The 27,280-nt window shown below is 40.7% G+C and overlaps 1 protein-coding gene across 2 annotated transcripts in view; it reads left to right on the forward strand.

Annotated features, from left to right (window-relative positions):
* The first annotated feature begins 5,302 nt into the window (after positions 1–5,302).
* The window catches only part of sh3bp2 (SH3-domain binding protein 2), a 37,155-nt gene continuing 15,177 nt past the window's right edge, over positions 5,303–27,280 (forward strand). Inside the window, exon 1 of one of the 2 annotated variants that reach the window (XM_035991664.1) lies at positions 5,303–5,443. Coding sequence is in view for 1 of the 2 variants with exons in the window: in XM_035991663.1 (XP_035847556.1) it covers positions 18,106–18,206 (101 nt within the window). In the remaining variant the exon portion in view is untranslated. Of the gene's footprint in view, positions 5,444–17,822; positions 18,207–27,280 lie in introns of those variants that run through there. The other variant, XM_035991663.1, reaches the window with a different exon arrangement.

Genomic DNA, 27,280 nt, shown 5'->3' on the forward strand with positions numbered 1-27,280 from the left:
CTAATACATGTAACAAATAATATAGCATTAATTCAGTAAGAAAGTGAAAATTTAGAATAAGAATAGGCGAATTAGGTATAAATACATTTTATTTTCTTTATTTGAAAGTCCGACCCCCTGCTTAGTCTGCTTAGAAAAATTCTGTCCCTTGGAAACATGTACTTGATGACCCCTGCACTACAGTGAGGAATGATCAGCATCTAGGCTGCCTACCAGGCACTAAGTCTAAGATTGAGAACGAGATGGAGGTGGATCAGGGGAGCGACGACAGTTTCAATAGAAATGCTAGCTGAAACATCGAATTCTGCTGCCCAAAACGACGAAAATCCTTGGCCACATTTAAAAGACTGTTTTTCATTTAAATTCAAGAGGGCCAATAGTATCATCATGCAATGCCAGATGTGCCTGCCAAAGGTAACCGAACTGGCAGCATTCACTAACTCCACATCTAATCTGCATTGGTACTTCAAACTAAGTTTTCATGACTAATAGCAAATTGCCAGTTAGCAAAACAACATGTTTCGTGGCATTGTTAATTTTTGTCTAGCACTAGCAAAATCCTGGAGGGACTGCCTACAACCCGTAGGTTGATCATTTCCTTGTTTCTGATGAAGACGAGACGTGTGTGACTGACTCGAACATCTCACATTTCAACATGACATCATGACGTACAGCGAAAGACCGTGTAAAACATTTCAGACCGTCCTGCCAACCTGTGACGTTTTTTCTCTCTAAAGTCGCTGAAAGCTGCTGCTTGTTCAATCCTGTCGGCTCTCTGCAGTGGGCGGGGCTGCTCAGTTCCCCCCGCGACTGATGCGCGCACACACAAACACACACAATCACACATGGTGGCTGCAACAACACGATGACCTAAATTGAGGACAGCTATGCTCGTTATTGTAACTCCAATGATAAGTTAAAGTCCAATAAGTAACATTACTTTATCAAACCGTATGAATGTGTGTCCCAGGCCAGGCCAGGATAGGAAATGAACTAACAATGTAAAGATCAACAAGCCATTGACACGTGTTCAGATTTGATTCATTCAATAAATTATTATTTTTTGTCTGAAACCCACCAGCCATTTTCATATTATACCAACATTTGCAGCATCCTGAGCCTTTCTGGTAAGGTTACATAGGAAATCTCAGCCCAGAGTAATTTTATTCTCCCCAAAACAAGTTTCCTTTTTATTTTTAAAGAACTATAATAAAAAAAAAAATTGCAACTTATTTTGCAACTTTCACTGTCTCCCGCAACTTCATTGCAACAAACATACAAAAGACATTGCAACTTTTATCACAACTTTTTACAAAAGCTCCCGCGAAATCAGGCATTTTGGGCCGCAACAATCTCAAAAAAAGGCTGCGAAATCCTGGAGGGCCTGCGTAGGACAACGTATGTAGGACAGTGGCTAAATTAATACATCTAATTAGCTCATACGGGCTATTTAGGTGTGTAGAAGCTAGCTGCTAGTCTGGGCTGTGAACATTAGTCTCGGTTGAACAAATAGGCCGTGCCCCACCTGAAATTGTCACCGGTTTGAATGTAAACAAGGCTTTGAATTTACAGTCACATCAAATGTATCAGCAGTGTGAATGGTAAAGGGAGAGCTCAGTTTTTTTGGAGAGGATTGTAGCATGAAATGTCATGTGTGACATGTGTTATGTTGTTATTACATGTGTATACATTTGTATAGATGTTTATACATTTGTATAGATTTTTCTTTAATTAAAAACACAATTAAAAAAAATAGTTTTGGATTTATGACCCCTTGTCCTATTTTCACTACATGGGAGAGATCCCCCCTCCCCCGCCCCGTTTTACAGTTGTTTTTTTAATGTAACTAAGTAACTTTTACTTAAAGTACATTTTAAATGAACTACTTATTACTTTTACTTGAGTAATTTTTCAGATAGGTACTTTCACTTGTACTTGAGTAATATTTCATCAAAGTATTGGTACTTTTACTTGAGTACAATATTTTAGTACTTTTTCCACCTCTGTCCAAGTGTGCACATACTTGCTTTCCTATCGAGGCTCGTTGCCACAGCAGAGAGAGTTTTGCCAAAGACGGGGAAACTAAATAAAACTAAGAGGCTTGTGGGTTAGCAATTGTGAGGCAGTGAGGGTCATATAGTGGCGTAGCCTGGCAGATATTACTGCAGAGCTGTAGAAAAATATAATGACTGGTTGTAATTCCATGTGCTGTGTCTACTCTGGTCGGTCAGGCTGGTTCTGTTGTGTAGCTGGGATGCTATTTTTGAAATGGAGGAACGAAAATTAAACCGGTCACAAACCTCAGCATTTGAAAGGGATCATCAGTAGTGCTATACAGTCGCTATTTCCCACAAAGAAAACAAGATAAGCCCAACCAAACAACATTTGTGACTGCAGGTGAGATTATGAATACGATTTTGAAGTGTACTTTGCTCTTACTTTTGCCATTTTTATCCTCTTTTAATTGCTCCAACATTTCTGAAACAGCTGTGGTCACCATGCTGTATGGGCGTGTCTATGGTTTTCTCTAAAAGTCTCTGGCTTTCTTTAAATCCAGGCAGCTAGAGAAGGCAGAAGTTTAAAACCCAGCAAGTCTGTATCCCCACATGTTGGCTCATCCAAGCAAAGGTATTTAAATCTCTCATTTTGGCTTCAAATCAGTGTGTGTGTGTGTGTGTGTGTGTGTGTGTGTGTGTGTGTGTGTGTGTGTGTGTGTGTGTGTGTGCTGTTAAATATGGGTTTAAGTGAAAGTAAAAAAAAAGGGTTTGCTCTGTGTCTACAGACACTAGCTCTAGTTTTTGTTAAGAAGAGAGTTTATCTTGTCGCACAATTATCCAAGTTCTCCAAACCAGCATAAAATCCAGACTACACAGATGATGCAGGCAGACAGACAAGCTGCGGTGGAGGAGAGCTCCATTTCAGTCACTGTAGTTTCCATACAGTCACTGTGATTATTCCCTGTGCACTGACAAAGACAAGCCACAGTCAATATACTCTTCCTGTCAAGTGATTGATGTTCAAATTCTAGACTGACACAAAGTAAACACCATACATCCTACAGAAGGATGTGTCTGCCTTTACACAAACAAACAAAAAAAAAAGCAGGCCTGAAGCCAGATTTATGATCAACACAACCGGTTATTGGGAGTCCTTCTGTTGATTTGCAGATGATTGTTTTACAGTTCAGAGTCAGATTTCTTACGTCGACACCACTACCACAACACTACGGATGTATCGTATATAATCAGGCTATACACAAGAAGACAAGTTTTAACAAATGGGAAAACATTTTTCTTCTTCTGTTCAGAGTCTTGCACACAGTGTTGGGAGGGTTACTGTTAAAACATATTCCACTACAGATTACTGAATACATGCCTTTTTATTTCATTTTACCACGGACTGATCTCAATAAGTGGCGTATGTATGACACGCCAGTTCGTATGCCATTTTGGCGTGTTATCAAGAAGCGTAATCGCTTTTTAGCATGTTTTCAACGCCGTTTGGCCTCCATTGACTTAAGTTACCTTGCGATTGCGTGTCAATTTACGCCGTAGCGAGTAGTATGAAAGCCAGAAAATCTGCATAGGGAGGTTGGTTGGGGTGGTGGATGGGTCAAACAACAGAGGACTTTCACCCAGGAGACCGGGGATCGTGTCCTGCGTGTCACGTTTCCTAAACCCAACCGTCCCGTTCTTCTTTTCCTAAATCCAACCGTGCCGTTGTTTCCCGTGTCCCGTTATTGTTTTCCTAAACCCAACCGTCCCGTTCTTCTTTTCCTAAACCCAACCCGTCCGCTGTATACAGCGTAGACATACACGTGGATAGCTAAAAATGCGCACAGATAACACACCACTTGGCTTTAGAAAGTGGTGTGTATGTTTACGCGAAGTCATGATGTCACGTTGCAGGGTACCTTAAAGGGGCTGTACCTGAAATACTGAAAAAAACAGTGGGCTGTGAATGCCTCCACACAGTTCTGACCCCAATATGAGAAATACCAAAAATCATTTACAATACAATTTGCAACATGAGCATATCCCACCCAGACAAAAATCAAGACAAGATGACACAGTAACCACAATATTCAAGATGTTTGCTGTTATATTAATGTTCTGAATGTTGAGTGTAGCCCCTTAAAATTTAAAAAAAGGTTGTTTCCTGTTTTGTTTTTTTATTTCTCAAAGGGGAACACAATACATGAATTATACAGTATATCAGAGTAGAAAGCAAAAAAAAAACTATGCTATTTAATATCAGTTGCTCCCTAAAGGAACAGTTCACATTCATGCCCTCCAGAGGATGAACCAGACTGATTTTGATGACCTCATAACCCTGTAGTGCCACATTCAGGGCAAAATTGACATTTTTAACTCTGCAACAAAGGATGTAAGAATAGCAACACATCTACATCAAATCGCTATTCTGTAATGCATTGATGCTTTTCAGACACCAAACACTCACAACTACTGTGTGTGTGTGTGTGTGTGTGTGTGTGTGTGTGTGTGTGTGTGTGTGTGTGTGTGTGTGTCCGTGTGTCCGTGTCCAGGGAGGAAATATGTTTGAATGAGTCTGGTATGTGTGCAGCTGCTGTGCTTCCATTCCTGACAAACTCTGCTGCTCTCTGGCTCATAAACCTCTGCAGAGTTGAGGATGGGGAACTAAAAGAAATAACAACTAGAGGGATGAGAGTGTTCAAAACATCAACACTTTTTTCTTTTCTTCAAATAAAACATCAACAAACCAGACTGTATTTTAGAGCACCAGATACAAGTAAATGCACCAGCGTTTGATAAGTCATTATCAGTTTCTCAGTTTCTCAGTAACAGCATATTAACAGTATTCTTGTCATGAAAATGATGATGAAAGGAGAAGTTAATGTGACCTGTGGAAAGTACCAAGGTGGAATGTAACTAAGTACATTTACCCAATTACTGTTCTAAAGTACACACTTGAGGTACTTGTACTTTACTTGAGTCTTTGCTTTTCATGCCACTTTCTTTTTGCTATCTTCTTGTTTATTCATGACATAATTGCTGACCAGATGCTAGGAGTGGCCCATCGATACTGTAAAGGGGAAGTTAGTCATGATGTTCTGGCTGCAGTCATACAGCCAGCGAAACATGATACATGTATACACACATACATGTTCTCACAGTGTTGTCATCTCTAGTAAGGATTCAAGCAGCCTGACTCAAAATGCTGCAAACTAAGGTTAATGTTACACCATAAAACAGCACTGTATGTCTGCCTGGCTGTGTTTTGTATGAGAGCTGCAGCCAGTTTCTCTTGTGGTTGAAGGGAGGGTGTCATGACACTTCATACAGTAGCTCTGAAGCGCCACGCCAGGAAGTGAACCAGGCTGAAGCGGAGTTCTGCAGGGCTCAAACCACTGATGACACAAACACAGACAGAGGAGCTACACAGCTGACGCAGCACTCCATGGGTGAGTTTAATTACACATTTTAACAAGACTTTATCCAATATGTGTTCTTTTATTTTCTATTTGAAAGGATAGCTGCATTGCTGCTAGGATTGTTTTAACACTTGCTGTGTGTAGCACTCTCTCTATGCACTCGCACTCTATAGATAGGCAAGTCATTTATATAGCGTTTTCTGTTTATATGCTGTTATATTTCATATGCTGTTTCTGTTGGTTTTAACGGACCAATACATGGATCAGGAAAGAAAAGCTAGACCAATGAGACAAACTAGTAAAGTTCCTATGCAATGAAGTGTAAGGCAGGGCAGTTATGTAATATTACATTACATTACATGTCATTTGGCTGACGCTTTTTTTATCCAAAGCGACTTACAATTGCTGTACTGTATATGTCAGAGGCCACACACCTCTGGAGCAACTAGGGGTTAAGCGTCTTGCCCAGGGACACATTGGTTGATGTATCGCAGTGGGAATTGAACCCAGATCGCCCACACCAAAGGCATGTGGCATATCCACTGCACCATTACCTACTCAGCCGATCTGTATCACGACATTTTGATTCAAAATTGCTTTATAAACTGCTGTCGTACAGAAATAATTACCACAAAGCGTTTGCTTCAAAGATATGAATAGTTTCATCTCATGTAATGCATAACAATGGAACACAATTTAGCCTTTCCCCACTGCATAGCCCTGTCTGCCTTAAACCTGCATTCTATCTGAATTCCAGCAGGGAGCGACACGTGGGGTTGCAAAATGAGGTTGGTTTCTGTAGAAGTCTATGAGAAAGTGACCCACTTATCACTTGATTTACTACCTCAGTGAACATTTTCATAATGAGTTTATGGTCTCAATCGCTAGTTTTAAGTCTTCTGCAACACAGAATGATGGTGGTCTCGTATGGTCTCGTTGATTTTAAAATCGTCAATAAAGCAGGGGGTGTTTCAGGGCGTGGCTATGATGTGATTGCCAGTGAAAGTGTGTAACGTAACGTAGAGTGTAAGGGCTCCTCCCTCTCTCCTCCCTCTCGTCTAAAATCGTCACATCCGCAACCAGGATGGCTGCGCCCGTAACGGCAAACTCGACGACACATAGCAGATCTCCACAAACCAATGGGTGACGTCACACATGCTCTGTCCATTAATATAAACAGTCTATGATAATATCCAATAGTCTAACGTTAATTCTTATACGGTGGCAGATATATAACTCAAAATTCATTGTACATTTCTGAAAGAGTGGGTCTTTTGATTTCAGACAAGAGTAGAGAAAAGCAGGCTTCTCAATTTTAGCTTGTGATCATGAATTTTGCCTTGACTGAAATAACAACTGTCGCTGGAAGATTTTGTCAGCAGCTAGCTAGCTTACTTAATGTTAGCTCTGTGAGTTGGTTGGACGCTCTGACTGCGACCTTTAAATGTTTCGACCAGTCGAAAGACGAACGCCGTGTTTGAGCTTTGTTACTGGTTACTGGTTGCACAGCGTCGTCTGGTCATAACTGTTTTCCCAAGATGGTGCCCGCCTGTATACGTTAATGGTACTTTGTAAACTGTCTTTTTAATAAACTCTTTGTACACTTACAAAGTTCTCAATGCTTCGGTTTACATTTAGGGACCCTCATTATGCTACCGTGGAAGTGTGGTGCTATTTTGAGCCTTGTTAGTGGTGTAGAAATAGAGATTTATTTATACTTTATCCGTGCCCCGACGACTAGCGTTATAAGCTAATTAGCGGGCATGAAAACATATCCCAGAGAACGGTCGACTTGGTACCCATGTGTTATTAACCCCTAGGTTCATTTTGTGTCGGATTTGTCCTTTAATCTGTGTTTTGGTTGTGGAAAGGTTATTTAAAAATAATAGGAGCATCTAAACTTTTCACATTTTAAGTATCAATCTTAATACAGCCCCATGCTTTGGCAGGCTAAGAAATCTAAACCTGACAGGCCTATCGTGCCTAGGTTGCTAACATATGACTGGATAATCACTAGTGAAGGGGTTTAGCTTTGACACAGCTTTGAACACATGCAATACTTTGATATATATTGATGTCACAAAATATCCTTATTTATACAGTTGATAAAGATTTGTAAAGCTTGTTTGTTGCCATGCTAAGCTATGCTGGTGGTAGCACTGGGGACACAGTGTGTGTGCTGATCTGTTTTTCACTCTTTAATGGCTTTTTATTGGGTAGTTTGTGGTAAGAAGATAATAAACTTTGTTTACTCTTGTTTAAACACGACTTCACACAACATATGGTTTATATGAAGCCATGTAGCCATGGTTCTGCTGTTGTCTCCTTTATAAATTGATGTCAAATGTTTTGTGGCATGTAGGCCTTTTTTCTATACGTGAACGTTAAGCGGTAAAATATATGTAGAGTTGGATTTAACTTGGACTGTTCTTAATACAAAAGAGTTTTGAGCGTATAAGTTCATTTTGGCCTTTGGGAACAGTATGTGTAACAAAACAATCCAAACTCACGAGTCCAATTACTAGCTTTCTGAGGTTCCAGCCGTTTCAAAGTGTGACATTTAAGACGCACAATAACAAGTAGTTGTGTACTGTATTGGGATGGGATCATAGCCCTTGTCGCTGTTCAAATGTGTTAGATGTGGCTATTTCAGCCGTCATGTGCGTGTTGCTTTCTATCAGTGTGTGCAACAGTGTCCTCATAATGTAGCCCTCCAGCTAGTCCTGCTGTTAAGCTGTAGGTTCTTTTCACAAGTAGGGCTAATGAACCTCCACATGTACTTGTGGAACACAACTGTAAACATTGAGAAGCCAAGAGGATTGATGTTTAATCCATTGAAACATGGTTCTCTGCCTTTCCCACAGCAGTATGCAGCTGAATAAGGTGTTTCTAAGTTTGAGGACAGCAAACTTTACAGTAGTAGTAGTCTGCCATGTCTCCAAGCCAAGTCACAACAAACATTTATGTCACTATAATAAAATATTGTGTGTTCTAGCATAAGACATACAGGTAGAAAAAGAGAGGAGGAAGTTAAAGGTGGAGTCTGCGGTTCTGGAGAAAGATTGTTGACATTTTAACTCCACACCGAAACAAATTAGCCCCAGATTGACTGTCCTTCTCCCACCTATGGCTTTTCTCTGTATACATCCATGGCCTCTCCCTGTCATTTGCACAAGCACGTATGGAACATCGGTGACGTCACCCATTGGTTTGTGGACTGCCGTTTCGAAAGCAGGAGTTTGCATTTTGGCTGTCGCCATTTTGTTTTTTTGGAGCCAGAAGTGACCATATTTGGACAAAAGGGCAGAGCTGGGGCTGATGACATGTCTAAACCAGTGTTGTGTACGGTTTCAATGGCGCTGCGCTAAGCTTGCCACTGAAGATGTAGAAGTCGGCTAATTTATACCCTTGTGACGCGAGTGATCCAGCAGAGTTTTATCTGGCGGGGAAACGCGGGCCTCCGGGTACTGGTGCCGCTAGCGATAGCTAGCTAGTTCGGTTGGAAGAACTCTGAAGACGACATTTCTAGGTGACCAAAATGTTCCAATTAACTTTAATGAAGTGAAAACACACAGTGAGACGGTCAAAGTTTAAAGGAGAATTCCGGTCGATTTCAACACATAGCTCTGTGGTTTGTAAATTTGGACTGCTGTCAGTACCAAAAAAAACGAAAACAATCGGTGTTGCCCACACCGTGTCATCCTCCTGCTAGCGTTAGCACCCAGGAGAAGTTGTGCTAATTCAGCTCTGTTTAGTTCCGGTGTTGAGACGGCAAGACGAGTGCTTAGGGACCATCTACAAACTACAACACCAAAAAGAGAATTTACAAACCACAGAGCTACGTGTTGAAATCGACCAGAATTCTTCTTTAAGATGAAAGCATGGACAGTAGTAGTTGGTAGTCACTTAATTGATTGGATACAGTACGTAAGTAAGCTGATGCAAGAAGAGTGTGTTAGTGCCAGCCGGTTTTGCTTTGACTCAGTCTGTTGCTTGCTAACAAACAAAGGCCTTGTGGTTTGAGACAGGGCAGATGACTCACTGTAATCAGAATCCAGTCCTCACTAATGTAACTATCATAAGTCACACCACACACACTTCATTGTGTCTCTGCTGTGTGTTACAGCACTGCGGTGCAAATCTTCGTAGTGGGCTCATACTGTATGTAGAATCTGTAGTCTTAACTACATCTTCACTGAACATCATTAGTTTAATCTATTTTCAGCTGCAGTGGCATTTCCTGTGGTTAACCAGCATGCTTGTCAGTAATTGCAGTAACACACTCAAAAGTTAAATTCCAAAACAACTGTAGCCTGAGGTCCTTTTGCGTCATCGATATCCTGAAAAAAAGAATTCTCAACTATTTTTTTTTTCCGCTTGACGGATCTGCAAAAACATTTTCTTTTTTGATGTAATTCTATTTTCTAAGATTTTATACAGGTGTACTTGACAAGAATGTAAAGTTTAAAAAAATATTGTCATCAATGGCTGTTTGGGGCATTGTAGTTTCCTCTTTTGACCTGAATGATAACCACTCCAGACTTGACTTACATAAAAAAGATGTAATGCCCAAATGTGGGCAAGCACTTCTTTTTGAAATATGGACTCATACCACTACCTATGTTTTTTTTTTTACACCCACATGCACCCGCAGGTGGACCGGCTATCAAAACAAAGAACAGAGTAGCTCGAATTACACATACACACACACAGAAGGAGTGTGACATTCTCTGCTCAGGATGCCATTACTTCACTACATATTTACATATCAAGTACTTGTTTGATGCTATATTAATGTTCTGAATATCAAGTAAAACCCCTCTAATGAAATCTAACTTGAGTTGAACGGGAGGATTAAGACAGGATGCAGAAAGTACTGGGCACAAGCTTCCCCTTGAGCATTTACCGATCAAGCTTCAGTTCGGTCAACCACCTTGCAAAACAAACAACTAAGGCTTTTGCAAACTTGCATGTGACCAAGTTGACTATCAGCCAGGTGCAAAACAAACTGTGAAAGTGTGTGTGTAGTCGCTCAAGATGATCATGTTACCATAGTACATACTGAAAAGACGCTGGAATTTAAAGTAACAATAGATTTCAGGGCTAAAACTCTATCATGAGGACTACATTTTCTACCCTTCGATCATGTTTCATTCTAATGCTGTATGGTGCCTGCTTAGACCCAGAGACATAATCTGTTAAGTGTTGCTGAGTACAGAGGACTGTATGCTATGTGATGTAGTCTCTGACTCTTTATCTTAAACCTGGCGATGCAACTGAGCCGCAGCAGTAGCAAGAGAACCTGCTCTTTAGTTGGTTTCAAATACTAACTTTAGTGTAACGCCTCAGTTTTAGCTGAGGCAGTGGTTAGAAGTCTAGCAACCAAAATTAGACTTTGTGCTGCTGAGTTATTCATTGTAGTTTGCAACAGAGGTCAGATCACATTGTACAAAGCAGCAACTGAGTTGCTTTACAAAATTGCAAATGCCATTGCATGCACGCGTGCGCACGCACACACACTCACACAGACACACACACACACATACAGTCGATTTGTTTTAATGTATGTATTTATTTAGCCTGTAAATTACTTTGTGACTCTGTCTGTGATAAGTGCTATATAAATTAACTTTACTTACTTACTTACTTACTTACTTACTTACTTACTTACAGTAAGCACAATGTCCAATTAGGTCATTAAAACAACAAACTGGACTTGCTGTTGGGTCTCAGAGATTCTTAATGCTGGCAGTCTGCTAGGAATTGGGTTTATCACCACTGGCCTGCCAGCCTCATGACCAGTGGTGGAAGAAGTATTCAGATCCTTTACTTCAGTAAAAGTACTAATACCACTATGTAAAAATACTCTGTTACAAGTAAAAGTCCTGCATTGAAAGCATTTCTTAAGTAAACATATGTAAGTGTCATCAGGAAAAAGCACTTAAAGAAAAAAAAGAAAAGGAAAAAAAGTCTTGTTTACTCATCTCAGCTGGACTTGTAAACCTATATATTGTTGAGTAGTTAAATTGATAATAAACTTAGTTTTTTATAAACTACATGTGTTTTGTGTGCAGGTGCGAGGCCCTGCTCATTGACATGCATACGCATGAATCACTGTAACACCCACATGGCTATTTTAGTTTCAGATTTACGGGGGGTGGGGTGGGGGGGGGGGGGGGGGGGGCAAAAGCATGCATTGCACCCTTTGTTTAAAATTTCCCAATTTAAATTTTGTAAATAAATGCTAAATGTAATGCACTATTTTTAGGTGCACAGACTGCGTGGGCGTTTCCGTGCTCAGCCTCTATTTTGGTTTGTGTATGTGCAGCAGTGTGACGACCAATAGGACTGGGTGAAGGTGAATATACAGTACATCAGCAGGTTTTGTGACCATTATTTTTATTAGATACTCACATCAATGGTCTTATAGCTCTGAAACAGCTGTGCCAATCACAGTTAAACGTGATGAAGAAAGCTCATCAAACGGAAGGCTTTTCCTCAGGAAATGTCTGGATGGTTTAGAGCAACCATCAGGTAGTTACTATAATAACGATAGAAATCAAAAAATAAAGTCATTGATTTGGTGAGACCATTTATATTAATTCAGACCACTGCTATTTTGGCAATGACTAATGTATCTCGCCTCGTAAATGGTCACATAGTTTAGTAATTAATATTACACAACAGCGTTTGTACTGCAATCGGTTTCTAGGATAAGACACCAGACGGTACTTTTGTTAAAAAGAAAGTTGGAAAAGAGGCTATGATGAGCCCTGTTAACCGAAAAGCAGAATATCGAGTTATAAGTACCAATCGGATGTGTGTAGACCAAGGGTCTTCAACGTTTTTTAAGCCAAGGACCCCTTAACTGAGAGAGATGGATCAGGGACCCCCTACATTACTGTTTAAAATGAAGTTGCATATTAAACTGGGCCTACAATAACGTGTAGGGCGGCCTAAAGCCTATATACATACCTCTTTAGTGAAAAGAATACTAAGCTATTCAAAAAATAATTGTTGGCATGATTTTATGTTTTCATACTAAACATAAATGTGGCACAGTGAATCCTTAGGATAAACTTTATCTTTGGATACTTTAGAGATTGCCTTACATCTTTTTCATAAATAGGCCGATTTAATTTAGCTAATAATTAGGGCTACCAAACGATTATTTTTTTTTAAATCACGATTAATCGCTCAATTTCTATAGTTAATCGCGATTAATAGCATGTTTTATCACATGATTAAAATTCTATTATTTTGCATTTCAGAACTGTTTTTAAGTACATATTAACAATGGAAAGCAGTTCTTACCAGTGTATCTTGATTGGCAATCAAATGAATGCAAAGAAAGTTACTTTATGAACTTGATTTTAAGATTTGTATTTGTTTATTATTTATTTATATATTTGCTGTTAACAAAAGAAAAATGTGTGAATCTAGTCACACATTTGAATCTAGAGTCAATATAGTGTGCAGTAACTCCTAAATAATTAGTATTACTCACTGACGTCCAGTGATCACCTTGCATCACTTTGCAGCAGTTCCAGTTTGGCTGCTTTCTCCGTGTCGTACAGGCTGTATGCATGCGTGAAACTCGACGGCAATGTATAAGACGGGTCAGAACATGCCAAACGTAGTACGTCTTTAAGACCAGAGTCTTCTACGATGCGGACAGGTCTGCAGTTAGTTGCCACCCATTTTGCAAGAGCGGTAGTCATTTTTTTGGATTTGGTTTCATCGGCAGGTCAGCAAGTAGCACTCTCCAAAATAGTGCTTTGCCTGAGCCTGCTAGCATCAACCTGAGTCACGTTAACTGTGCTATGCTTAGCTCGGAGGTGGTAGCTCAAGCTTGATGTGCTTCGGTGATATTTTAATTCGGCTTTACACAATGTGCATATGGCTTTTGACCCGTCCGGGAGTTTTGGAAAATAAAAAGCGCCATTCAGAATTTCATTGCTGCTGTCTTTCAAACCAATCACAATCGTCTTGGGCGGCGCTAATCCCAGGACACAATGACGGTGCCTCTGCAAAATAGCCTCGGGAAGGAACTTGTTTTGGTGGAACAACCATGTGTACGTTTAAAGGTTGTTTTAGTTGTGCAACAGAAAACTCAGATTGGACAGATAGTCTATCTAGCTGTCTGGATTTACCCTGCAGAGATCTGAGGAGCAGTTAACCATAGTCCTCAGAAATCCACTGGAGTTTAGAATTCCAACACAAAGAAAGCTCAAGGTAACGGCCATCCGGCCGAAAAAGAAGGGACATCCGGCGGAATTTCCGACGGCACCTGAACAATCCCAGAAGTAAAACATTGTCGATATACTAAATGAAGGTAAACCTAGTGAAAGGCCGTGCATAATGGCACTGTGCTCTGAGGCTTCAGATTTACTAACATTTCAGTCCTGCTGCATTTAGATGCTGCAGGGATTACATGAACTAATAAAGCTTTTTTTTATACAGTATAAAGCACATGAATTTCATTTCATAGGCATGTTGGGTCAAGTCATGAAAAAAAAAAACTGCAGGATTCCAGGCCAGGTGCCAGGCTCCTAGAGGCGTGAGGCCCTGTGTGGTCGCACACTTTGTAACTTAGTCAAATGTAGTGTCACACAAAAACGTTTTAAGCCGTGATTTAAAAAAACTTAAAGTTGAAGCAGACCTCGAGTTTTCTGAGAGTTTGTTCAGTAATGTGGTGCATAAAAGAAAGTAGACCCGTCCCAGACCACCTGAGAGGTCTGGATGGTTGGTAATGTAACAGGAAAAACAGGAATTTACAGCGGGGGGAAATACAATACCAACTGTTCAACATCTCCCACTTCCCAACTCTACAGAATGTGTTTAAACTGGATGTATATATATACACACTCAACAAAATTATAAACGCAACACTTTTGTTTTTGCCCCCATTTTTTGTGAGCTGAACTCAAAGATCTAAGACTATTTTCTACGTACACACAAGGCCTATTTCTCTCAAATATTGTTCACAGATCTGTCTAAATCTGTGTTAGTGAGCACTTCTCCTTTACCGAGATAATCCATCCACCTCACAGGTGTGGCATATCAAGATGCTGATTAGACAGCATGATTATTGCACAGGTGTGCCTTAGGCTGGCCACAATAAAAGGCCACTCTAAAATGTGCAGTTTTACTGTATTGGGGGGGGTCCGGTGGGTTCCGAAAACCAGTCAGTAAAAAAAGAAAAAAAAGAAGTTGCTGGATATTGGCAGGCCCTGGAACACGCTGTCGTATACGCCGATCCAGATCATCCCAAACATGCTCAATGGGATGTTTTCAGCTTCCAGGAATTGTGTACAGATCCTTGCAACATGGGGCCATGCATTATCATGCTGCAACATGAGGTGATGGTCGTGGATGAATGGCACAACAATGGGCCTCAGGATCTCGTCACGGTATCTCTGCATTCAAAATGCCATCAATAACATGCACCTGTGTTCGTTGTCCATAACATACGCCTGCCCATACCATAACCCCACCGCCACCATGGGCCACTCGATCCACAACGTTGACATCAGCAAACCTCTCACACACATGAAGCCATACACGCTGTCTGCCATCTGCCCTGTACAGTGTAAACCGGGATTCATCCGTGAAGAGAATACCTATCCAAAGTGCCGGACACCATTGAATGTGAGCATTTGCCCACTCAAGTCAGTTACGACGACGAACTGCAGTCAGGTCGAGACCCCGATGAGGGCGACGAGCATGCAGATGAGCTTCCCTGAGATGGTTTCTTACAATTTGTGCAGAAATTCTTTGGTTATGCAAACCGATTGTACAGCAGCAGCAGCAGCTGTCCAGGTGGCTGGTCGCAGACGATCTTGGAGGTGAAGATGCTGGATATTGAGGTCCTGGGCTGCCTAAGGGTGACTAAAGGTGACTAAGGGTGAGTTGGAGATGATCATTCATGCTTTCATTTCCTCTTGTTTAGATTACTGCAACAGTCTTTTTACCTGTTTGAGTAAGGAGCTTTACCGTCTCCAGGCTGTTCAGAACTCGGCTGCAAGGCTTTTAACTCACATTAACAAAAGAGCACACATCCATGGGCGTAAATCTGTTCTGACAGTAGGGGGGGACAATAAACATAAAATTTCTGAAGAGCAATTTTTGAAGGGGACACAAATAATACAGCCACAATTATACTCGTAGAGGACATGTGTACACAGAGGAAAGCCTTAATACTATCATTAGTGTAGCATGGAGACTACCATTATCCTTCTTTTCAGTGTTTCTCTTGATTCAATGAAAAAGCTGACAAAATTGAACAAAATATCCTTCTTTAAAACCATGTATTTATTTTTAAGTTGTTTACAATCAAGCCACAAAAATACCTTAAAACATAATGACCTATTTTGAAAAAGTGTCCCCATATAAAAGAAATACAATACTTTTGTACACTTGTTAAGTTAGCTGATCATAATGTTAATTAGTGAGCCACTGGTAAAGCTCATCTGCTCACCCTGACAGCCACATGAGCCACACTGTCTGCAGCAAACCCACTGATCTGCCACTTAACATCATATTTAACAAAACACAACTGTAGATCTTCAATATACAGGCTATAATAATAACCCTAATATTAGTTCACACACATAACGTTAGGCTTATCGCCATGGTAACGTTAGTTGTAGTGGGTGCATTTCTATCCAACAAGCTATTAAACAAGCTAGGTAACATTACATTACATTACTAACATAGCAAACGTTTTGTCATGACTAATTCATTAATTACTCAGCATCATTTCTATTTGAGAAAAGAACGTCATCCGATGTTTAATGTGAATAAAACAGAAAACAGCCTTGAACCGCCTACTTACTACATTCCTGTCACTACAGATGTGACTGTGAGTCGAGTGCTGCAGATCCGATTCCTAGTACAGCATGCAGTGGACCAAACCACTGTGAGGCAAAGGAGGGGGAACTCAAAATGTTCCTAAACTTAAAAAGGCATTTTTGGGGGTTTGTATTGTTTTACTACTTACACAGATATGTTAAGTATACATCTTAATGTTATTTACAATACACAGCATGGTTTTCTGGGGGGGGGGGGCAACCCTTAGATGGGGGGGTCCTGACCCCCCCGACCCCCCTGGGATTTACGCCCTTGCACACATCACACCTGTTTTAGCAGCACTTCACTGGTTACCAGTCCAGTATAGAATTCAATTTAAAATTCTGGTCCTTACTTTTAGAGCCCTGCATAGTCAAGTTCCTACCTACATAATATGACTTGATTCAGCTTCACACTCCCACCCGGAGTCTGAGGTCATTAGGTCAGAGGCTATTAGTGGTTCCTCGCACTCATTTTAAAACTAGAGGGGACCGATCTTTCCAGGCAGTGGCACCTAGGCTGTGGAATGCTTTGCCTACCTTTCTGCGTTGTGTGAATTCTGTTGAATCTTTTAAAAAGCAACTGAAGACTCTGCTCTTCAAGCAGGCTTTTAGTTAGTCGAGGGTTTCTTATGGTTGTTTGTTATGTTTTCTATTTGTATTTCATTTTCTTGTATTTTAATTTGTTGTACTGTATTACATTTTATTGTGAAGCACTTTGTGATTTTTAATCTGTGAAATGTGCTATATAAATAAAACTTTCCTTTACTTTACACGTGGTCTGCGGTTGTGAGGCCAGTTGGATGTACTGCCAAATTCTCTGAAACCGCCTTTGGAGACGGCTTATGGTAGAGAAATGAACATTCAATTCACAGGCAACAACTCTGGTGGACATTCCTGCAGTCAGCATGCCAATTGCACGCTCCCTCAAAACTTGTGACATCTGTGGCATTGTGTTGTGTGATAAAACTGCACATTTTAGAGGGGCTTACAACTTTGTTTTTTTTTTTTTTTTTTTTTTTTACACAGACTGGTTTTCGGACCCCCCCAATACAGTAAAACTGCACATTTTAGAGTGGCCTTTTATTGTGGCCAGCCTAAGGCACACCTGTGCAATAATCATGCTGTCTAATCAGCATCTTGATATGCCACACCTGTGAGGTGGATGGATTATTTCAGTAACGGAGAAGTGCTCACTAACACAGATTTAGACAGATCTGTGAACAATATTTGAGAGAAAACAAAAGTGTTGCGTTTATAATCTTGTTGTGTATATATATATTTACACATGTATGTATGTGTGTGTGTGTGTGTGTGGGTGTGTGTGTACTTGACCTCTGTATTGTTCCATCTTAGGGGATGGAAAGTCCCAAAGCCTCTTTCTCAGGTCCTTTGTGTCCGAGGCGTGTGTGTGTGTGTGTGTGTGTGTGTAACGGTGTGGGTTGTATCCGGCAGCCAACCACATACCAGCTCTGAGAAAGCAGGAAGGAACATGTCGCAGCCAGTCGACCAATGAGAAGCCTGGGCTGGAGGAAGAGGCCCCTTCAGGGAAACCACTGGCAATGTATTAGGGGTTCAGAGAGCCAACAGACTTCCTAACCAACACGACTGATTGTTCTATCTCCCCGTCTATTTGTTGTCACTCTTTTCATCTTTTACTCCATCTTTTTTTTTTTTTCATTTATTGGTATCCTTGCTTTCTTCCTTCCAAATCGAACCAGCCCTTAAATCTCGAATCCGTGTCTCTATACCATTCTGGTCTCCATTCAACCGTGCATCCGTCCTCTGTCGGTCCACGCGGCTGAAAAGTATGGTGGTACATTGCGCCGTGCTGCCGCCCTCATGTCCGCCGACATGTCCGCCCTGTCCGTGAGGAAGAATAAGTCGTTTGCGCGGAGCTGCAAGCCCACCAGGATATGTAGTCGGGAACACAGGGACGTCATGTAAGTTCAGACTCTGTCTTCATTTTCCGTGAGCCTGGCACACTTTGTCTTGTTGACTTCATCTTTTGTTGTCCGTCTCGTCTCGACTGTCGACTTTTTGTGACTAAATGTATGTATGTGTTCCCAGATAAGTTGACTCGAGGTTGTCCTTACCTGTCTTGTTTAAGTGATCAGTTTTACAACAACTTGTGCCTGATAGGATGTCGTACGCATTTTCTCTTGACCCATTTGATGTAGAGGCATTTTGACAGCTTTCAAATATCTCAAAACATTCATAAGCAACGTCCATTGTATTTCAAGCAGGCTGAAGAGCAATACCTAGATTGTACTGTCTACACGCTATCTCTGTGCTGCCAAGCAGTATGACACAAAAAAAGAAGAGAATGGAGATGTAATAGGCATCATTGTTCTACTGCAGCAGAGCAGAGAGGCAAACACGTTATATTGAATGAGCAAAGATGTAGACTTGGTGACTTGGACTCGAGTCACCGTTTTGTTGCGACCTGACAAAAAATAAATGACTTGAGACCTGACTTAGTGTTGTAAGTTAATGACTCGAGACATTAAGGTGCGGTTAGGTGCGGTATCTAAAAAAAATAAATGTAAAAGCTCTACCAAACACTCTACCAGTGTTGACTGTGATTAATGTACAGTTTAACACTTATTTTAACAAACGTTATATCACTTACAGCACCTTTTTAAATAGTAGGTGGAAATAAGAAATCCATATACCTACCCAAAGAGCTCGATATGTCAAATAAATATACACACACCAATTCCAATGAAGTTGGGATGTTTTGTATACAATGATTTGCAAATTTTCCAACCTATATTCAATTGAGTACACTACAAAGACAAGATATTTAATGTTCAAACTGATAAACTTTATTATTGTTTTTGCAAATATTCACTCATTTTGAATTCGATGCCTGCAACACGTTCCAAAAAAGCTGGGACATGGGCAACAAAAGACTGAGAAAGTTGAGGAATGCTTTAAAAACACCTGTTTGGAACATTCCACAGGTGAACAGGTTAATTGGTCATGATTGGGTGTGAAAGGAGCATCCCCAAAAGGCTCAGTCGTTTACAAGCAAGGATGGAGCGAGGTTCACCACTTTGTGAACAACTGCGTGAGCAAATAGTCCAACAGTTTAAGAATGTTTCTCGACGTACAATTGCAGGGAATTTAGGGATTTCATCATCTACAGTCCATAATATCATCAGAAGATTCAGAGAATCTGGAGAAATAACCGCATGTAAGCGGCAAGGCCGAAAACCAACATTGAATTCTCGTGACCTTCGATCCCTCAGACGGCACTGCATTAAAAACCGACATCATTATGTAAAGGATATTACCACGTGGGTTCAGGAACCCTTCAGAAAACCATTATCAGTTAACACAGTTCGTCACTACATCTACAAGTGCAAGTTAAAACTCTACCATGCAAAGCGAAAGCCACATATCAACAACACCCAGAAACGCTGTTGGCTTCTCTGGGCCTGAGCTCATCTGAGATGGACTGACGCAAAGTGGAAAAGTCTGCTGTGGTCTGACGAGTCCACATTTCAAATTGTTTTTGGAAATCATGGACATCATGTCCTCCGGTTCAAAGAGCGCAAAATTCAAAAGCCAGCAGCTGTGATGGTATGGGGGTGTGTTAGTGCCCATGGCATGGGCAACTTGCACATCTGTGAAGGCACCATTAATGCTGAAAGGTACATACAGGTTTTGGAGCAACATATGCTGCCATCTAAGCAAAGTCTTTTTCAGGGACGTCCCTGCTTATTTTAGCAAGACAATGCCAAGCCACATTCTGCACGTGTTACAACAGAGTGACTTCTTTGTAAAAGTAGACTAGACTGGCCTGCCTGCAGACATGCCTCTGTCCCAGCTTTTTTGGATGTGTTGCAGGCATCAAATTCAAAATGAGTGAATATTTGCAAAACAACAAAGTTGATCAGTTTGAATATTAAATATCTTTGTAGTGTATTCAATTGAATATATGTTAAAAAGGATTTGCAAATCATTGTATTGTGTTTTTTATTTCATTTTTAGTTTACACAGCTTCCCAACTTCATTGGAACTGGGGTTTGTAGATGCACCAAGTTGAACGTTAAAATGTGTGATGTTGTAGTCTGGCTGTCAGTATTTCACAGTTTAAGAAGTGATAGGGAGGGAACGTGAAATAAATAAATACTAATTTGTTTTGGCTTTGATTACATTCATTTCACTAAATTCATTGTCATACGTTTTGTACTAGTTATACAAACTAGCCAATCATTTTATTAGATGTCCTTTCTCTTTATAAAGACTAGAGATGGTCCGATACCATTTTTTGCTTCCCGATACCAATTCTGATACCTGAACTTGCGTATCGGCCGATACCGAGTACTGATCCGATACCAGCATGTCATATATTTTATTATGTTTTAACAACTGTATACTACTATCCCTGTATGGATGTGATATTATTTGTTGTCGGTCTGGCTCAGGTTAAACTCTTTGTGAAACATGAGCAAACACAAACAATGAACGCCACAGAACTTTCTTTTTTTATCCAGTTTGACAGTCAGTTATAATGGAAAAAGAACATAAATAAACTACTTTAACGTAGATTTTCTTTAGGGCTTTATTATGTGGTATCGGATCGGTGCATAAACTCCTGTACTTCCCGATAGCGATACCAGCGTTTAAGGCAGTATCAGAGGCGATACCGGTACTGGTATCGGTATCGGAACATCTCTAATAAAGACCAGATACTACAGGTTAGAGTGCTTGACTTGACTTAACTAAGGACTTGACTTGGCTTGACATAACCTGTGACTTGACTTGCCCAAAAAAAATAACTGGAGACTTGCTCAAGACCAAATGACATGAGACTTACTCGGGACTTGAGCAAAGATAACTTGATCACATCACTGTGAATGAGGCCTGAATACAGAGGCTGAATATGATGTAACCACATTGCAAAGCACATTATTACGCACACAAGTATGTTGTGCAGTAGGTCACGTCCTATTTTTTGGATGTTTCAGATGCTAGTCAATTTGTGAATACAGTCTTAATTAGTGCCTTGTTCTGCCCAGTTTAATCCAAAGGGATTTATCTGAAGATCAGAAACCATAAGAGAAAATACTAAGGGGAGTTCACAGGTTTGGTTCCCACTAGAGAGGCAAACTTTTCTGTTTCTTTTCTGTGCCAATGTCACAAATGGGGTTTGGTTTGGTTTGCATATGCAGCAAACACTTGAATATCTACACAAAGCGTGACACAGGCATCAAACATAAATCACGGCTGTCTGGTGTTCTTCTCCTCAGAGACACATAGATTTTATTTTCCAGTGGAGATAAGACTCGACGATGGTGCTCCAGTCACGTCACCTGTCAGTCGCCAGGGTAATTCCTCAGCAGGGTTTTTGTCAGAGACAGAGAAGAGAAAAGGGAGCATTTACAGGAAATGTGTTCTCATTCTCGACGCCGTGTCGGGGGGGGAGGGAGGGTGGGCATACAGTCAGCGCAAAATCTCAATGCTCTCGCTCTCTCTTGCTGCCTCTGATTCTCTCTCTACCTCTCTCTTCCTCTTTATACATATCTGTCTTTCTAAGTCATACAGTAACTCATACAGTATGATTTTTAATCTTTGTAGAGCGTGTCTCTCTCTCTCTCTCTCTCTCTCTCTCTCTCTCTCTCTCTCTCTCTCTCTCTCTCTCTCTTAGACTGAGAAAATTCCTTCCTGTAGCCGTTATGGAAGTGTGACAGTTCCTGTGTAGTGTAATGGCCATATTTGGACACAGGAAGTGATGATGCATAGGAAAAGCCAAAGGTAGAGAAAGAGGACCTGGTTTTTCAGCTTTCATTAAGCCCACTGTTGCAGGTGTGTGTGTGTGTAAAGTATTAAGTTAACTTTCAGTTTCTGTTCTGTTTTTGTTGTTTTGATAAGGAACCAGCAACAATATGTGTAAATATTGTATGTTAATTTCCACCAATCAGATGACACCAGCAGCACCAGGTGCTAGGAATAGACAGATTATCGGCCCTGGTCGATTATCGGGGCCGTTTTTTGGCCGTTTGCAGATTATCTGTAACAGTGTTTTAATTGCCTGATAACCGATAAAGATAATGAATTAAAAAGTGCGCTACTTTGGCTCGGCTACAGCTCTGTGTCTGTCCCTCTGCTTTCGGGCATTTTCACATAATCTTCTTAAATTTACCTTTTAGGGTATTTACATAAAACCAATCCCCCATGTGTTTTATATCGAAATGTTCAGAACAAACTCAGCTTTCCGTATAGTGAGGCCCAAATGTGTCAAGAGATAATTTGGCGCTAAAGCTGAAACGTTGATGTTCGCTTTTTGAAATTCCTCAAATCTCTTTTGAAAACAACCCTTAACTTATGATGTGTTGTACCAAATGTTTCGGTGCTTGAAATGAGTTTACCAATTTTTACATATTGCATATCGGTTCCAAATATCTGTTATCGGTTTCATTAACTACTTATAATCAGTATCGGCATTGAAAACCAGTATTGGTCGATCCCCACCAGGTACCCATACAAATTAAAGGTATTCCCCGACCAAGGTCAAAACTGCGTCCAAAGTGTTGCTTCTTGCACACCAGAGATGCAATTTTGTCTTGATTCTTTCCAAATATTGGCACACTTAGACTGTTTCTCAACCTACATAGTCCATATCTTGATTCGTGAATGATCTGTCTCAATACCACAGGCAGAAATCATTTGCAACAAAAACAATCAATATTGGCATTTTCAATACCATACAAAAATTCAAAGTCATTGTTCTGACTTGTTGATGGTTTGTTCATGTTTACAGTGTGCAACGATCCGTCACAGCCCTGTTAATCATTCACCTGGACAAATAAACTAATCAGTTCACATAAACCTGAAAATACTACTCTCAGTTTCTATTCATGCATTCACACAGTGGAGGAACCGTTGTGGTCCGTCGTCAAGGGGAACAGGAAGCAAACGCAGCTCTGCATGACAGTTTCTCATCCTGGGCAGGACAGACATTTGTCTGCGTGTGCTGCAGCTCGGACAGCGGTTCACCTACGACCTTTCCATCTGCTCGTGGTGGTGTGTTTGCATGTGTGTTTCCGGGACACAGTGGGTGCTTGATGATCAGGTCTGAGCCTAAAACACACACACTTTCCCCATAGCACAGAAAGGTCATTGGTTAGCCGCACACACCAGGCAGCTGTTGTAATCTGTGTCATACCATTGCAGATGTTGAGGTAGCATGTACACATGTAAATTGAAATATATTTTGGCCCACAATAACCGTACAAACAATTAGGCCATGCTGCCAAACAGAACAGCTCAACAGAATACAACAAGTGTGTGAAATACCCTACGACAGTTGGGAGATTCTATGCACTCCACTTCCAATTTTCCAACTTTTCAGCCAAATCACACAGTCGTCATTAGTGGATGGAGGTTGCTCCATTTTCATGGTGACGGATCTGCTGATTAATGATCCTGCTCACGGTTGCATGCTGTTTTAGAAATCAAATCCAGGACCTCATGGTTACTGAGAAGTCTGTCTGTTTATTAATAGGCTTCACTAAAAACCACGTCATTTCAGACTTAGCAAGAAATCTGCTTGTGTTCTTCAGTATTCACATTGTGTTGTTTATGATGATGCTCTTCAGTTGCAATCTGTGTTTAGTGGATTTTTTTCACCCCGGGTTTTGCCTCGTGGGCACACACGCACAGGCTGTCCTAATCCCCCGATTAGTGGAGGTTGTCTATCGGACCGTTTGGATTTTCTTAAAGCTATAGTGCATAGTTTCTGTCGCCCCCATGAGGAATTCTAAGTAATGACAACAACACTGTTGGTGCATCCACATGACGCAAGCTTTTGGTGATCGCGCACACAGTTGCTTGTAGCGTTTATCCCGACAAATCAAGGAGGACACAGGATAAAAAAAAAACATGGATTCTTCAGAAGAGGTAATTATCTTGTAATTTGTATGTCCTTATTGTCTTCAACGCTGAACGTTGCTAAAACGCATCACTCAAGCTGCTGCGCGCGAAAGTCGCTGGACTACACCATTTTGTAAACACAGCCATACTAAGAAATACAGAGAGAGTTGTGTGGAGCTGATAGTCTTAATTTGCTTTGTATCAACTCATTTGGCAACGGCTTTGATGTAACAGATGTCCATTAATATAAAATAATTACACATTTTAGCTTTAAGTGGGCATGTATGAGTTACTTATCCATAGTCAGTGTATTACCTACAGTAGATGGCGAGAGCTAAAAAGGCCCGCCTAAAAAAATTGACATCAGTTTAAGTGTAAGTTCTATTCAGAATATTTTCACTGCTTTACTGTCAGACAGTTTTACCACAGGGGACTGAAGCCTTATCTATGCTCTCTTCTAAGCCATCAGACTCTTCTGACAAAAAAACATTTTTTACCATCAGGACACAGGAGTTGCTAGGCTACCGCTGCCTCAGTTGATTAGTTTGTTTATGTTATTGTATGACTTTGGTGTTTTTAAAGGACAAATCCGGCGCAAAATGAACCTAGGGGTTAATAACACGTGTACCGAGTCGACCATTCTCTGGGATTTGTTTTCATGCTAATCGAATGTGACCAGTTTTAACGCAAACCGCTAATTAGCTTATAACGCTAGTCGTCGGGGCACGGGTAAAGTAAAAAGCAATCTCTATTTCTATACCGCTAACAAGGCTCAAAATAGCACCACACTTCCACGGTAGCATAATGAGGGTTCCTACATGTAAACCGAAGCATTGAGAACTTTGTAAGTGTACAGACAGTTTATTTAAAAGATAGCTTATAAAGACAATACCGTTCACATATACAGGCAGGCGCCATCTTGGGAAAACACGACCAGTCAAATGACGAACGCCGTGCTTGAGCTATGTTGCTGGTTACTGGTTACACGGTGTTCCTTCCCAAGATGCCGCCCGCATGTATACGTGAACGGTACTGTCGGATTTGTAAGGGTAAGGGTAAGTTCGGATTCACCTTAAGCACACAATAACACGAACAAACAAAACCGATGCAGGCCAACGGTAGACCAGAACTCCTGTGTTCTGTGAGGTAAAATACTGTGTTTTTTTTATTTCAATGGAGTCTGGTGGCAGTATAGATAACAGTTTCAGTTCCTAGTGGGACAGGGCTGTCTGACAGCAAGATAAAGCGGTGAAAAAAAAATTCTAAATATAGCGTACACCTAAACTAATTTTGATTTTTCTTAAGGTGGGCTAAAATACGTTTAGCTGCTGCCCCCATCCACAGCAGTACATTACTTTGCTTCTGTGCCAGTACTCCTGTTTGCTTTTCCAAACTGGGTTAGTGCAGATCGCCATCTACTGTAGCTAATACACCGACTATAAAAGAGTACCCAGGTTTACAAAATTAACTTTTTTGTCCACCAGCCAAATGGCTAGTGAATGATCAAATTTTACCAGCCACTCAATAGATTACCATTGTTTTTTTTGTCTGGTTGGTGAAGCAAATCTACCAGCCACTTGCATATTTTACCAGCAGTTGGCTGTTAGATGGTGCTAATTTTGGACTCTGTAAAGTACCTCATACAACTCCACTTCAAAAAAATCTGAGCTACTACTTTTAAGGAAAAACTGCAGACTCTATTCGGGGTGCCTATCACTAATGTACATGTTTTGATGGTAAAAGAACAGATAACAATATTTGAATATAATATGCTTCCAAAAAGATCAGGTTTGTTTGTTTGTACAAAATGTCCTTTTCAATCTAATTTCACCCAGTTTTCCCAAAACATGTGACTAGCAAATGACCAATTTGGCAGACTAAAGGCACAACGTCTCCCAAAACCAGCAGGATGTGATGCAGGCTACAGTCCAGGCCTGACAGAACAATAGCAGGGAAGAGCGTGCTGTTTGTCTGTAGGTCACAGACTTAAGACAGCCACTGACTGCAAAAGTTTCTGACACCAAATATCTATGTGTATAGACTGTGTACAACAAAGCTACACTCTTCACCTAATATGGATGTAAACATCCTTAAATTAGAACTTAAAGTTAGAACTTGAACCTTTACATAGATATAAATGTATTGTATTATCTTGCCACTATCATGTTGTAATGGGGAAATTCAATGTCCTGCGACATGATTCATCAGGGGTTTTCTATCTCACAGTTGCACTAGTTTCATCTTCTGTTTCTGTGGTCAGTCCATTGTTCACTGTGAGAGACGAGCGCTTTACAGACTTACCTCTTAGGTTTACAAACTCACATGAGACGCATCCTTTTTCACTACACAACGAAGGCATCATGCTTGGGTTGTAAAGCAACTGTTTTGCGGCCTTCTGCAGACGTAGCCTCTCAGATAGCGTGTGTTGTTAGGATTTCTGTAGTGTAGCAGCTTCCTTGCTGTATTCACAATGGTCCTGTATCCGTTTTAGGCTTTCATTGGTTCAGATGATCACAGTTTATTTTATTATTTTTTAAAAACCCAGAGGATGATGCCTTTATGTTGGTTAAATTCCCACCCCAACGCCTGTCAGTCATCTACACTTTTTTTTTCTGATCCTGTTAGATTTAGTTGTGTCTGCTCTACAGCTACTAAACTTACTTTGCCATAAAATGGACTCACAACATCACATAATAGCCCTGAAAACACAGTGTTACAATCTAAAATATGAAGGGGACTTTAAATCCCTGTTGAACCCAGACATTGTTTTACATTGTGTGTTTGTGTGTGTGTCTAGGGAGGAAATATGTTTGAATGAGTCTGGTATGTGTGCAGCTCCTGTGCTTCCCTTCCAGACAAACTCTGCTGCTTTCTGATTAGCATCTCTGGCTCATAAATCTCTGCAGAGTTCAGGATGGGGAACTTTAAATGGACTAGCAGGGTGAGAGGGTTCAAAGCCTCAACTCGCACTTTTATTCTCTTAAAATACGACATCAACGTACTAGACTGTGTTCTGTAACCACACTGACAGAGAAAATTTGTATTTCACCGTTTATTTCCTCTGAGTGGAGGAAGTCACTCATCTGGCACAAGAACTTTTTCTCAATTTATCAATTTATCGATGACAGGATCC

Source organism: Sander lucioperca, chromosome 14 (genome assembly GCF_008315115.2).
Source record: "Sander lucioperca isolate FBNREF2018 chromosome 14, SLUC_FBN_1.2, whole genome shotgun sequence".
Taxonomy (NCBI): Eukaryota; Metazoa; Chordata; class Actinopteri; order Perciformes; family Percidae; genus Sander; species Sander lucioperca.